The sequence below is a fragment of the Meleagris gallopavo genome, chromosome Z (genome assembly GCF_000146605.3).
Source record: "Meleagris gallopavo isolate NT-WF06-2002-E0010 breed Aviagen turkey brand Nicholas breeding stock chromosome Z, Turkey_5.1, whole genome shotgun sequence".
Taxonomy (NCBI): Eukaryota; Metazoa; Chordata; class Aves; order Galliformes; family Phasianidae; genus Meleagris; species Meleagris gallopavo.
This window is the reverse complement of record NC_015041.2, coordinates 63,049,672-63,063,205: the sequence shown is the minus strand read 5'-3', so window position 1 is coordinate 63,063,205 and position 13,534 is coordinate 63,049,672. Positions and strand designations below refer to the sequence as shown.

General features: G+C 45.6%; 2 protein-coding genes across 2 annotated transcripts; one reads left to right on the top strand and one right to left on the bottom strand.

Annotated features, from left to right (window-relative positions):
• Window positions 1-1,784: 1,784 nt before the first annotated feature.
• On the bottom strand, window positions 1,785-9,190 carry DNAJA1 (DnaJ heat shock protein family (Hsp40) member A1). Its single transcript, XM_010726176.3, has 8 exons — window positions 8,956-9,190; window positions 8,692-8,869; window positions 7,616-7,720; window positions 7,277-7,504; window positions 5,825-5,939; window positions 3,936-4,051; window positions 3,340-3,440; window positions 1,785-3,064 (listed from the first exon to the last, which is right to left on the bottom strand). Exons 1-8 carry the CDS (start codon window positions 9,085-9,087, stop codon window positions 2,846-2,848), a joined length of 1,194 nt encoding a protein of 397 aa, XP_010724478.1. The 5' UTR covers window positions 9,088-9,190; the 3' UTR covers window positions 1,785-2,845.
• Window positions 9,098-13,384, top strand: LOC104915326. The gene is made up of 5 exons (XM_010726173.3): window positions 9,098-9,178; window positions 9,265-9,736; window positions 10,509-10,555; window positions 11,718-11,817; window positions 12,735-13,384. The coding sequence occupies exons 1-5, from the start codon at window positions 9,098-9,100 to the stop codon at window positions 13,166-13,168; spliced, it is 1,134 nt and encodes a 377-aa protein (XP_010724475.2). The 3' UTR covers window positions 13,169-13,384.
• Window positions 13,385-13,534: the final 150 nt, after the last annotated feature.

Here is a 13,534-nt window from a genome sequence, read left to right as displayed (position 1 = left end):
TGGGGAGGTTGGTGGCCCTGCATGTGGCAGAGGGTTGGAGATTCGTGATCCTTGAGGTCCCTTCCAACCCTGGCCGTTCTGTGTGATTCTGTGCGTGAAGCCTCACTGTTTACTCAGTATCATGCATAAAACTTTAAGGGTGGGGGGTCCTTCTTGCTGGTTCTTGCTTTCACTTGGCAGTGTTTTTTGGTGAAGCCTTGCACCTAGTGTATTTCTTTACCTCTGCAGAACCTTCATTTTCTTCATACTGTATGTTTCCTAACATCAAAACGACCTTATGTCTCACTAATCAGTGAGATGAGTTAGGACTGTTGGATTCCTCTGTACCACCCTCGGTGTGTGGCTTTGTAGTCAGGTGTTGTGACTGTTTGTCCCATGATCATGAGGAGTGCCCCAGGAGGACAATGCATGTCTTTGATGCCTGTACCACGTCTCTCCTATCTGGGGTGCAGAGGCTGGTGATTGCCCTGCAGTCGCAGATCAGTATAGGTAGTCTTGTCACTGTGCTGCTACCACATCTGACTGAGGCTCTCAGAGCTCTAGGCAAGCAGGCTACCGCCTTCCTGGGTCTGATACGTTGAGAATTCAGGACAGAAATGTTCCTGTAGCAGCAGGTAGTCCAAGCAGATAGCCCAAGTGTTTAGTGAGGGACACATCAACACTTGTGTGTTCATGTAGTCTGTGTAAAACATGCTCTTTGGTGGCAGGGGAACCAATGGGCTCACCCTGCTATTATTTCCTAGCCTTCATCCCCTTGAGGCAGACAGCCAGAAACAGATGTGTGCCTTCATGGTGTTTGTCTGAAGTACATGGAAATGGGGATGTTCCATTTTTCCCTCATAATCCTATCAATGAGAACTGAGAAGTGTTTGGGGGGGAGTGAATGTGGCCTCTGCTAGTCTCAAGGTGGTTTTCAAAACTGATTATTTAAACCAGTGGTACTTCTGCTGCTCTTCCTGCAGTAGCAGCAGGACCTTTTCCTGGAAGCCCTCAGAACCTAGCCCTCCCCTGCATCAGTGCTGCTGATCGAGATCTACACTTCCCCAAGAATTAAAAACTTGTGCAATATTTTGATACAGTTCACAGCCCTGTGAAGCAAGACAGCCTACTGTAATCCTTGAGATAATGCACTGACATGACAGTCCTTAGGTGTTTTGATGGTGATTGATGCAAGGGAAGAAACTAAACAAGGGTGGTAGCTGAACTGACACTGATTGGTACATCATAACAGTTTAGCCCAGAGACAGCTTTGCAGCAGTAGGGTTAAATTCTATTCTTCCCTTGCTGGAGCAAGTGTCCCTACCGATAACATGTATAGCTGACTACTGAGCTTGAGAATTCAGAGGAGAAAGTTATTCCTGCTGAGACAGAGAAAGAAAAAGACGTAAACAAAACAGAGAGAGGACCTCTATGCTGTAGGTACCAGAAAGGGAAGTGTAGTTGAGGTTTGAGAACTCTGGCACTAGCTCTTTTTCGTAAAATGCAACCTGTAACAAAAGGTAAGTTTTCTTTATGAGCTGCTTCCAGTAATGCAAACACACCAGCCCTGTAACAGCTGTTTTGTGAAGGAAGAACAGTTCACTGTACTTCTTCAGTATGGTATGACAAGTGTTAGCTGTGTCCTGAGCCAGATGGTAGGAGAGGACCATGCTGGAGGTTACATCTGGACCTGTCCTCTCAGCATATTTTATGAAAGAAGTTTTCTACTAGGATTTTTCTGTGAATAGCTGCCTAAAATGAGGGGTGCGACATCTTTAAATCAACAGCTGCTCTAAGAAAAGAGGCAATGAACAATTTTGTAATTATATTGGAAATGCTTCATCTACATAATTAGAACATTCATACAGAATTTTCAACAGTCAGCTTAAAATAATGCACACAATACATTAAATTCAGAACATCCTAGACATTAAATTCAGAACATCCTAGATGTGTCAGTTGGGATACGTGCTGACAATAAATTTCTTTCTCCTCCAGTGCTCTCCATGACATACCACTGTAGGGTATCTGATTTCAGTAATTAAGGGCAAAGTAAAGCTTCGCATGCTGGCAGGCTATCCCCAAACAGCACATGTGCTGATAATGCCTGGAGTTTTTCACTCATGCATGGTAGCAAAGGAACCCCTGCAGTAGCCAAACAACCACTGACTCCAAACCCAGTCCTGTGCAGAACATCAGCAAAAAAGCAGTCAGCAATGACCTGAGCAAAGCTTCACATTCAGCTCCAAGGCCATAGCAGAGCTGGCAAAAAACTCTGTTTGACCTTAAGAGCAGAAACTTGAGAACTCATAGGTCATGTGACTTCAGTGGGTTCATGAAGACTGACCACATCGCTGTCAGCTTCATGTATTACGTGGCTGTGTTAAGAGTCAGCCCCTACTTGACAAACACCAGTACAAGCCCCAAACATTAACATGTTATCCTAACTGGTACACAACTCACTAACTATGTCTTACCATGACTTATACTCTAAAGTATGCACAAGTGCATATAAGACCTAGAATACACAAAGAGATCACCACAGCAGCTTAGTCTAAGCCTCAGCAATTGCACACATACAGGAATTACAAGGCTTGAAAGAGAAGACTAGCAGGTGAGGGAGTTGTCTTGTATCATCAGGCAGAGGTGAAGTGTGCTCTATTTGATTTGAGCTTGCGTCCTGGAGCTTTACACAAGTTGCAGAGTCAATTTCATTAGTTTATTTTTTTTTCCTTTATGCTTTTAGGTAAAACAACTATGGCTGGTTATAACAATGAATAGCAAGAAGTGACAGTGAACTGCCTCTAGTCCTTCACTCATCCACTAACACATACAAAACAAGCATCACAAGTTACTGATGGCCCTTCTATGATGTCTGACACTGAACACCACCTCTAGGATGGTGGTCATCATCTTCATAGACTTCCCCATTATACATATGTTTTCTTTTTTGAGATGGATCAAAGTCCACTAAGTTCACTTGCTCCATTTCCTCAGTTTCTTCTATTTCCTGTCTTGCAGGTAGCAGTTTTTCAAGTAACAACAGCTTATCTGAGGAAAGGAAGCCACTCTCTGGGAAGTTCACCTGAAATCATCAAGAGATGGAATTGAGTGTACCTGAACTTACCTTTTTCCATTAAATTACAGGTCAAGCTATCTGCTAAAGCCAGCTTTATCATCACAGCTGACTTAAGACCAGTGCTTAAGAAGTATCTGACACCAGAGATGCTGAATCTCCTCTAGCACAAAGAGCTTCCCTCCACAGCTGCCAGCATCAGCTTTTCCCTAGAGAGTAAGCAAGCTTCTAGATAGAAATCAGGTGCCAAACTGTGTGCTCTGAAATTAAGTTGACACACTTACCCTGAACTCTATGATGAGACGTCCTTTCTCATACGGTCTGCGATAAATTGGCATGCCTTCATTTAAAACACACTTAATAGCCCCGTGTTTGACAACCTGGCCTAAAAACAAAAAGCAAAGAAGAAACATAGGCAGGAAGCAGATCTAGTTTCAACTCCATTCAGTATTTATTTAGCTTTCTACACTGTGTAGAGACAACTACACTGATAGCAGCAGTCTGAGAGGGACTTCATGTCTGCTAACATCCAAGAAAGCAAGCCAGTGGACATCCACTCTTGTAGCCTTCTTATGCTTCCCAAGTAAGCACACTTACAAGTATGCTAGGTGCTCCATCAGTTCCATGGATGAAAAAGCAGTTTTCAGAGACCTATGGTCATCAAGTGTCTGTGAGGGAAGTTACTACATCACATAAAGAGATCATTACTGCTGACTGCTATCCAAAAATCGCTTCTTGTTTCAAAACTGCAAAGACTAGGAAGAAAAAGCCTGGTACTGATGTACACCCCTTGTACAACAAGAAGAGGGATTGCTTCTGATTTTTAAGCTTACAGCTTACCTATGCTTGGACTTTTAGCAGAAAACAAGCAAGCACTTACCAGGATGGGAGTTAATAATGATAGTCCTATTATCCAAAGTCACGATAGGCTTTTGAAAGCCACACAGTGCTTCAACCAGTTGAATATCCATAGACAGAAGGAGGTCTTCATCTCGTCTAGGGTAGAAACAATCAAAAACAGTGACAAAGAAGGGGAAGCAATAAAAGGATCAATCCCACCTTCGTTAGCTGGCTTACTAAGGAAAATAATTTTAATAGAGAGAAGTTTGCACAATTAAAGTAGTACTGAGTATTAAAGCAACAGCTCAAGGAAGCATCAGGGAACAGTACCTATACTGAGAGCTGTTATTAACTATTTAAAACACACATTTATTAAAAAGAAATGCAGTAAGGCTCACTGTATTCAGTTTTACTTCAGCATTATTTTTCTATTCTAGGAAAGACTTTGTCTCTCAGCATAAGAATCGCACCTGGGGCAGTTAACTACTAACAGACTAATACGCTTGGGTGCATCAGCCTGCTCTACACCATTCTCTTATACTCAACTGAAGACTTGATACCAGGGAAGTGTAAGCAGGTTGTGCCCACTCTGGGTTCTGGTGAAAGATCAAAACAAACCACAAAATATCTGGACGTTTTAACTGTTATAGCTTCCTATTCTGACTTCAGGAAGGCAGTGCAAGTGACATCTGCGTGCACTGCATGTCTGAGGGCTAAGAAATCTTCGAGCCTGTTAAAAGAACTTAGTTATTTCACTCACCCTATTTTAAAGGTCTCTGGAATGAGACTTGCCTGAAAAGTTAATTTTAGACTGTGAAGGGAGAAGAGGAACACTCCAGTTGTCCCACCAGCAGCATGACCTCAGCACAACACTAGATGACCACTAATATCAAGGGTTACCTAAGGACACTGAAGGCAGCGGGAAGGAAGATGGACAAAAATAAGCAAGCAGAGTTATGAATTCAAGACCCAGGTAACCATGCAGGCAGCCTGTTTGAGTCCCTTTAGCGTAACTGACTGAGCACCTGATTTCACTAAAAGAAAAATTAGTTAATCTTATCCAAAGTTAAGAATCAGTTCTGTTCACTTGTGAGCACAGGGTCCTTTTGGCTCAGTGCTCAGCACCACAGAGGACAGTCATGCAGACCAGCTGTTGGTTTCCTACAAACCTTTACTCATCATTCCTATCCACAAGTACAATGCCAACTGTGGGTATTAAGAGATACATGTCCTCTACATCCATTGGCTTCTTCCTTAATGCTCTAAACAGAAGCAGTAAAACACCAAGTCCAACGCAAGACATTTAAGATTACCAGCACTGCTTAAGTCTAAAAGCTACTGGACAGGCTCATTCCATAAATAGTAACTTGAAACAAAGACATCTGCAACACCAAAGCAGTACCAACAGGTAACAAAATACTTCAGACATGCTCAATGCTTCTTAGGCACTTTGCGTTCATATAGAAATAAAAGAACTGATTACACATAGGTGGGAGAAGTGGGGAAAACTGCTTTGGGTCAGAAAGGTGTATGCTACACTCAATAAGCTTGTTACAGACAGGATTCCTGAAGAAAAATGAAAATACTGCCATTTCATTTCTGTGCCTTGGAGTCAAATGGGCAATAGTCAGTTCCTACTCTAAACCATGATCTTTTAATGTAAGGGAGTGAACTACCCTAGAAAGAATAAGGAAATATTCAGATATTCCACTGCCAAAGCTCACTCAAAAATATCTGGTGCTGTTAGAATACAGACGGTTTTAAGTGAAAAGAAAACAGGATTTCTACACACATCAGTACTCACGGGTGACTTCTAGCCACATGATCCTATTCACTCATCTTTCCAGGAAAGAAAAAGTCCTTTGTAACCATGGAAGCATGTGAACAAGTATCTCAAGAGTTACCATGAAGGACTTACAAAATTCTTACCTTGTAAATACAGAGTGGTCTTTTTGATCCAAGACAATAATAATATCCCCTGGCTCTAGTCCTGGCTCTTGGTCCCCTTCACCATGGAATGTTATTTTCTGACCATCCTTCATTCCTATTGAAGGAAAAAAAAAAAAAAAAAGTAAAACTTTTACCAGTTTTTTTTTTTTTAAAAAGCAGCAGCAAGAAATACTTTTAGAAGCATAAGACAGTTTCAGGAGGTAACTGACTCTTGAAATTCGAGACATCAGGAACTTCTTCCCCTGAAGCCTTGCCCCCTCTCCTTTAAATCAACTCACAATTCCAGCAGATCTTAATGCTGCCAAACTGGGATACAGCTCAAAACCATTAAGCTTAACCAAAGCGTGGAACTGCCACTTGTCAGCGTAAAAATCTTCAAGGGCATCAATCTGAGTATGACAAGAAAATGAACATTGCATTGCATTGCACACAGAACTCATTTTGAGAAGCAACGACTTAACCTAAATTTTAGAACTGTATGAGGCAGAGACACATGAAACTTTATTTCAGCAACTACACAGTGCAAGAATTACTTTACCTAGGACTGTGTCCATCAAGTAAGAAACCCATTTCACCTACGCAGAGATCACTGTATATGAATTCTAGCTGCCTCATGCTAACTCAGTTTTTTCACTACGGAAAGAAAAAAAGAAGAAACGCTTTTCTAAATTACCTCCTTCTAAAAAATTTAATGCTTTCTCCACTAAAAACAAACCCAGGTATTATGTGTGATTTACATGTTTCAGAAAGTAATCAGTAGCAAATCTGTACAAAGCAAATCTGCTTGCTAGTATAGTTTGTCTTAAAAGCTGCAATCCTTCCAAGATTTCTCCATCCAACTTCTGGAAATCCCCCAGGGAAAAGTATGTGTCACACTCAACACACTGCACTCTCCCACCACTGAGAGGGATTCACATATTGAATTACATTTTGCCAGGCAAAGATAAACTATGCTGAGGAGCACTGTAGGGGTTGCATTGTAAACAGTTCTAAGCATTACAGGCTTAGCACCGTCTTTGCACCCAATTACTGTAGCAGACCTGGTTCCTCTTCACACTGAAACACAGTAGAAGTGATCGAAGTCTGCATAGTTTCCCTATGCACAGAAAACTCATTGGGAGAGCCAACAAGTGATATGCCTACCTGATCAGAACTTGCTCTTACAGAATGGCAGTAGATTAAAATAATCCACTACTTACAATCCTGCGTGTTCGTCTGTTTGTTCTCAGCTATGTGCATGAAAAAATTAACACAGAATAAACCTTCCCTAAAAACAGGTCTGCTTTTGAGGACAGCAACAGGCTACTTCACTGTTTGTTTTCAACACTGCCACTCACCAAGTGGATACTACGTATTTGTTAATGCTTTAGAACTGCAAAGGCAGTGTCAGTACAACCATGGCTAGCCCCGCACCTTACCAAGACACCTCACCTTTGTCAATGTGCACTTCTAGAATTTTCTTCTCTCTAACAATTTTCCTGCCATTGCAGCTCTTGCAGCGGTCCTTGGGGCTGATTCGCTCTCCGTGCCCCTGGCACTCCATGCACACAGACTGCATTTGCTGCACCATGCCCGGCCCAATCTGGTGAATTCTGATTTGCATGCCTGTCCCTCTGCAGTTCGGGCAGCATTCTACTGCACCCTTCTTTCCACCACGACCTGAAGAGAGAATTGGAGATGAGTAACTGCGCTTTCTTGTTGCTTCTGGCAACGCATAACTTGATTCTGCATTCTGGAGAGAAAGAATTATAATTTACGTTTCACAGTTACCTTCGCATTTATCACAGATAACATTCTTCTGCAGCGCAAGTTTTCTTGTTGCACCATTGTACATATCTTCTAAACTCACTGATAACTGGTGGACCACATTTTTGCCTGTGAAAGAAACCATTCAGCTTAAGTTTGTAAGCCCGGACTCAAAGTCAGTCTGAGTTTTCCATACCACAATGAAACAAGCTTCTGTAGGCTTTAACATCTTGTTTCAACATAGTTCTCTGACTACTTGTATTAGTCAGTTTCTCAGTTGTGTTGTAGTTAGGTGAAGGTGCTAAAAGCATTAACACTTCTATTAGGAGAAATCTGACCTCTGAGAGAACACACAATACGTGTAACAAAAATGTGAAAGGCTACATTTAAGTTCCAGATTCAAAATTTCTGTTTTAACTGCAATTCTGCTACAAGGAAGTGGGAGGCACATTCTAAAGCCAGTTAGGTGTTTTCCCCTCTCATGAAGGGACTTCTGGAAACTAAACTGAGTAACCATGAGCAACTACACTTTTACAATCAGGAATTAGTTAGAATTTTAGGAACAAAGAAACCAGCTTAGGGAAGTACAGCAAGTTCCAGCTTACTAAGAATACTTTGATACAGACCTCTAAATTCCCTTAGGAAGAGAAGTGCTGCGGCCAGTGCTGCTTCTAAGCAGTTTAACAGCGCAAGGAAAGGCTGATATCGCTAGACTTTAACTTTTGAGCTGCACTTCAACTGGATTGAGCAAAGCTACGGTGAAGTGAATCCCACAGGAAGGTTTCGCAGAGCCAAAGCAACTCGGCGACCTTATTTAGATACAGCCACACACAATGGAAGATCAGCTTCCATTTCGCTATCGCAGCATCTTTCTCAGCACTCATTTTAAGGCTCGTTACCCCCACGTTTCCCACTCAACACAAAGCACGGCTTCACAGAGCGCACGTTGGGGCTGGGACAGCGCTTCGCTCCATCTCCACAGAGCGGATCGCTGGAGCTGGGGAAGCTCACAAAGCCGCACACCGCCCAGCCCACAAAGCACGGCGAACGGCCTCCCGCAGCCCCACAGATTAGCCAGCCGGCAGCACAGCCGCCCTTACCTCGCCTCTCCCTCTGCATCCTCCCTCCGCCGCCGAAGAACATGTCGAAGATATCCATGGGAGAGCCGAAGCCGCTGCCCGAGCCGCCCTCCTTGATTGCCTGCTCTCCGCCCTTGTCGTACAGATCCCTCTTCTTGGGGTCGGACAGCACCTCGTACGCCTGGGAGATCTGTTTGAACTGCGCGAGGGACACAGCAGACACAAACGCCTCAGCGCACACAAGCACCTCAGCGACCCGCTTCCCGCCTCCCACTTCCCGCTCACCTTCTCGCCCTCGTTGGGGTTCTTATCGGGATGGTATTTCAGCGCCAGCTTGCGGTACGCCTTCTTCAGCTCCTCAGCCGAGGCGCTGGGGCTGACGCCCAGCACGTCGTAGTACGTGGTCTCCTTCACCATGCTGGCGGCGATGTCGGTGAGCAGCCCCGCACGGCTCCCGCTGTTCGCAGGACTCTACCGCGCCGCTCTCCGCTCCCGACTTTTCTGGAAAGTTCGGAGCCGGTCCCGTGTTAAAAGACTACTGAGGCGGCGCCGCCCCGCCCCGGAACTCGCTTCAAATGGGGAGGCAGCCAATAGGAGAGGGAGGCGGAGCGAGTCGAGCCAATCAGCGCCGCCGGCCTCGGCCCCGCCTACCTTTCGGCCGTCCCCTCAGCCAAATTTACGCCCACCGAGCACAACTGCGCTTGCGGAGGGCCGAGGCTCGGGACGGGAGCGCGCGTGCCTCCGCGTCACGTGAGGCGGTTCCGCCGAGCTGATTGGTGCGGCGCGAGGCTGGTGGCGAGCCGGAGTTCGCGCGCTTTAAACGCCGCGTTGCCATGGCGACGGAGCCCGCCCTGCGCGGGGGCGGGAACGGCGCGTCCCGTCCGTGCGTCCGTCCGTTCCGGTAACGCGCTGTCTGTTTGTCCCCGCAGCGTGGCGATGCGTGTCTGCTGGCTAGTGGGGACGGAGGAGCACGGGCTGCGTGTGCCGCTGCCGCACATGGCCGCCGTGCTGCTGGGCCGCGGGCCGCGAACCCGTATCGCCGACAGGAGGTGCTCGCGACAGCAAGGTAAGGCCGCGCCGCACGGCTGTGCGGGCAGGGGAGGATTCCGTCAGTAAGGCTGCACTACTTTGCCCATGTGAAGCCCCATCTGCAGCACTGCGTCCAGGGCTGGAGCCCTCAGTACAAGAAAGACAGAGAGCTGTTGGAGAGGGTCCAGAGGAGCCACAAAGATGAGCAGGGGGCTGCAGCACCTCCCTACAAAGACAGGCTGAGGGAGCTGGGCTTGTTCAGCATGGAGAAGAGAAGCTGCGGGGTGACCTCATTGAGGCCTGCCAGTAATTAAAAGGAGATGATAAACAGAAGGGGAATCAACTTTTTACAATGGTAGACAGTGATAGGACAAGGGGGAATGGTTTTAAGTTCAAGGAGGGAAGGTTTAGGTTGGATGTCAGGGGAAAGTTTTTTTCCTGTGAGAGTGGTGAGGTGCTGGAACAGCTGCCCAGAGAGGCTGTGGATGCCCCGTCCATCCCTGGAGGTGTTCAAGGCCAGGTTGGATGGGGCCTTGGGCAGCCTGGGCTGCTGTGAAATGTGGAGGTTGGTGGTCCTGCATGTGGCAGGGAGTTGGAGACTCATGATCCTTGAGGTCCCTTCCAACCCAGGCCGTTCTGTGATTCTGTGCAGGTCGGTGAGGCAGAGCTCTTCTTTTGGTACATTCACAGAACAAAGGGCAGCAGGAGCTGGAGGTGCACAAGTGTTTCCCACAAAGGCTGGGCTGGGCAGGCAGATATCCATCCTTTCTCTTCACAGTGTTTTGTAACAATTTGTTCTCTCTTTTCAGTTCTGTTGAAAGCAGACTGTAACAAGGGGTATGTCACAGTTAAGCAGGTATGTTTTTAAGCAGCTTTTCAGTGTTTCTGGTACTTACTGGCATATTGCATTTGACTTCCACAAATAGTGTGAATGTCAGCTCTCATACCGGATTATGGAGGGCCTGGAGCTGCCAAACAGTCCTCAGAAGGGATCTGTTTTCCATTTGTGTGTTTCGGTGCAGGAATGCCCAGCCTCCGGCTGTCCTGCTGTCTTGCAGCATCAGTGAGCAGCAGTGTGAAACCTCACCATGCACGTCTTCCAGGCTCTGAGGTCTGGAGGCCTTCAAGTTTTTCCTAAACTGACTGACCTTCCTTCTGATCATTACTCTTATTTTTCTAAAGTTAACACAGCCCTTCATTTCAAGTCCCAGTGGTTCTGTATTGAAGGGACTGGGCTGGCATAGAGGGTTTTTGCTTTGATACCTGACTGAGCCAAAGGCCTTGTCACTTCTAGGAGGGGTGGGATGTGAGGCAGCACAGAAGGCATTCACAGGTTATTAACAGGACGAATGTAGGTCTGCTCTTACTGACAATGACCAGTATGCCTGAGATAATGTGAAGGGAAAATGTTCTTGCCTCTGGTGTAGGGGCACATGGACGTCCTCACAGCACCAGCATCCATGTGGGTAACACAACAGCTTGTTCTGTGTTTTTTTTCTGATCTTCCATCAAAATGTCTGCCAGCCCTCAGTGAATGCTGGGCCCCCTCTGTCCTCTGGTGAATCCTGCAGAAATCTCACTGTTTCACCGAAGTCAGTCTCCACCATGATTTGAATGCAATGTTACTGCTGTTTCAGAGCCATGAGTACCTTCTGGCAGTGAGTATTAGCGTGCTTGCACTGCCAGCTCTTGAGTTGCTTCCCAATATGGGGTTCCAACAATCAGTGGCTAAACAGCACGTTGGGCAGGGAAATGTGAAATGTGCTTTGTTTGGGTGAAACTGTGGCACTGCAGGATGAGGAGGTTCTGGCAGGGATCGGGCAGGTGCTCCGTCAGATTGAAGATGAGGTGATGAGAGACATGGTGCTGTTTTGTGAAACAAGCAGGTATCTGACAGACAGGGTTAAAGAAACACGACAGAGTTTATCAGTCAGAAGCAATAACTGGTTTCTAAAACTTATTTTATATATAAACATGATCCAGAAGCACTTAGCTGAAGGCAAGGACTCCTTTCCTAGGGTGATCCACATCGTCAGACAGAATCTGTTCAGTCGGCCCACGTAGGTTGCCCATGCCACATTGTGTTATCAGGTACTGCTTTTCCATTACCAGCTAAACGTAAGTAGCTTCTAAGTCTTTAAAACACTGTTTTGGATGGAAAATCATTTTTGAGTTGCATAGGTCCATAAAATGATGAAATGAGAGGTGAAAGCCAGTTTTGATCTTGCTGACCTGAGTCTGCTATTAAAAAGTCAGCAGAAAATTGTTTTTTTGGTTTTTGTTCTTTTTGCAAGTGTGGCATGCAGAATTAAAACCACATAAACGTACTTCTGCCTGTGTATACTTTGCACAAGCTGAGAGCAGAGAGGTTTAGTGCCACTCCAAGGAACAGGCAGATGTTCTCACTGTGTTTGAACACAGTCACACGTGGTCTAGGCAGTGGTTATCACATCTGGCCTGGGATGCAAGGACGGGGGCTAGGAGCTGATTCCCGTGCAGCAGGGATCTGGGAGCTCAAGTAAATTTATTTCCTAGTTTCTCTTTTCATAACACAGGAGGGAGTGCACTGCAAATGTGCTGTGGTTAAACAGGAACCAGCTGCTGTGATCCCAAACACCCGTCTCTTGAAATGAGCTACTGCTGCAGACTTACGTGTTTGAAAGTAGATGTGTTGGTGGGGCAGCATTCAATAGGTGCTGGATAGAAAGCAACTGTGGTAAAAAAGAAAAGAGAATAAATAGGAAATAATTTGAACTCCAGAAGCTTTCTGGGGATTGCTGGATTTAAATAATTTGTTAAAACTGCTGTTATTTTTCAAGAAATAATTGTTGGTGAGGCTGTGGTTTGTGTCTTAATGGCTGCAGTCACAAGACTGGTCATTGCCAGGTGCTGCCAATCTTGAACTTCCCAGATGGGACAGGGGCAGAGTGAACACCAAACACATTAGCTTTACAGCATGGTGATACTGAGGGGCTGCTGGTGATTTCAATTACAACATCAACTTTTAAAATTATTTTTCTCTCTACCAAAGATAGGAGTCAACCCAACTAGTGTCGATTTAGTGGATATTGGCAAGGATGAAGAGGTGAAAATGAGGCCGGGCCAAGTTCTGCATATTGTGAATAAACTTTACCCCTTCGTGGTGCAATTTGGTGAAGAATCAGAGGGAACTGTTACAGAAGCAGAAGAGAAAATACAAACTGAAAAGAGGCCATGTGAAGACTCCTATGAGAATGATGAAATAGAAAGTGTGCCCAGAAAGGCAAAGAAGATGGAGGTGGTGGATACACAAAGCAGATCTGCGGGCCTCAGGCCAAGCAAGAGCAGTGTATCTCCACACGAAGAGACAACGAGCGGAAAGGCAAGTGTATTCCTACCAGTACTTCTGCTGTTTCTCCTGGGGTTGTCTCCTCCATTAGAGGGTTTTCATCTTTTCTTCTGTATGTGCTACCTGTGGGGAACTTCTTAGATGAACCTGGGCCCTAGGAGTGTGCAGAGCACGAGTTGCCACATACACGGGCAAAGGTGTGCTCCTGATGTCACATAGCTCCTGAGAGCACAACCTGGATCCCATGTCAGCTGGAGAGTGCTAAAGTAACGAGCTGGCTTCAGCAAATGAAGTCTCGATCTCTGGTTCCTGTTGCAGTTTCTTATGGAAGAGCAGAGCTCCACTGAGCACTGCTTAGCTGGAGTTGCATGGTGTGCAGGCTCTTGAGATGAGATCTGTTCTCTTATAAGTGGAACAGTGGTTATCTAAAAAGCTTACGTGCAGAAAGTGGAGCATCTTGACCTTTTTTTCTTTTCTTTTCTTTTTCTTTTTCTTTTTCTTTTTCTT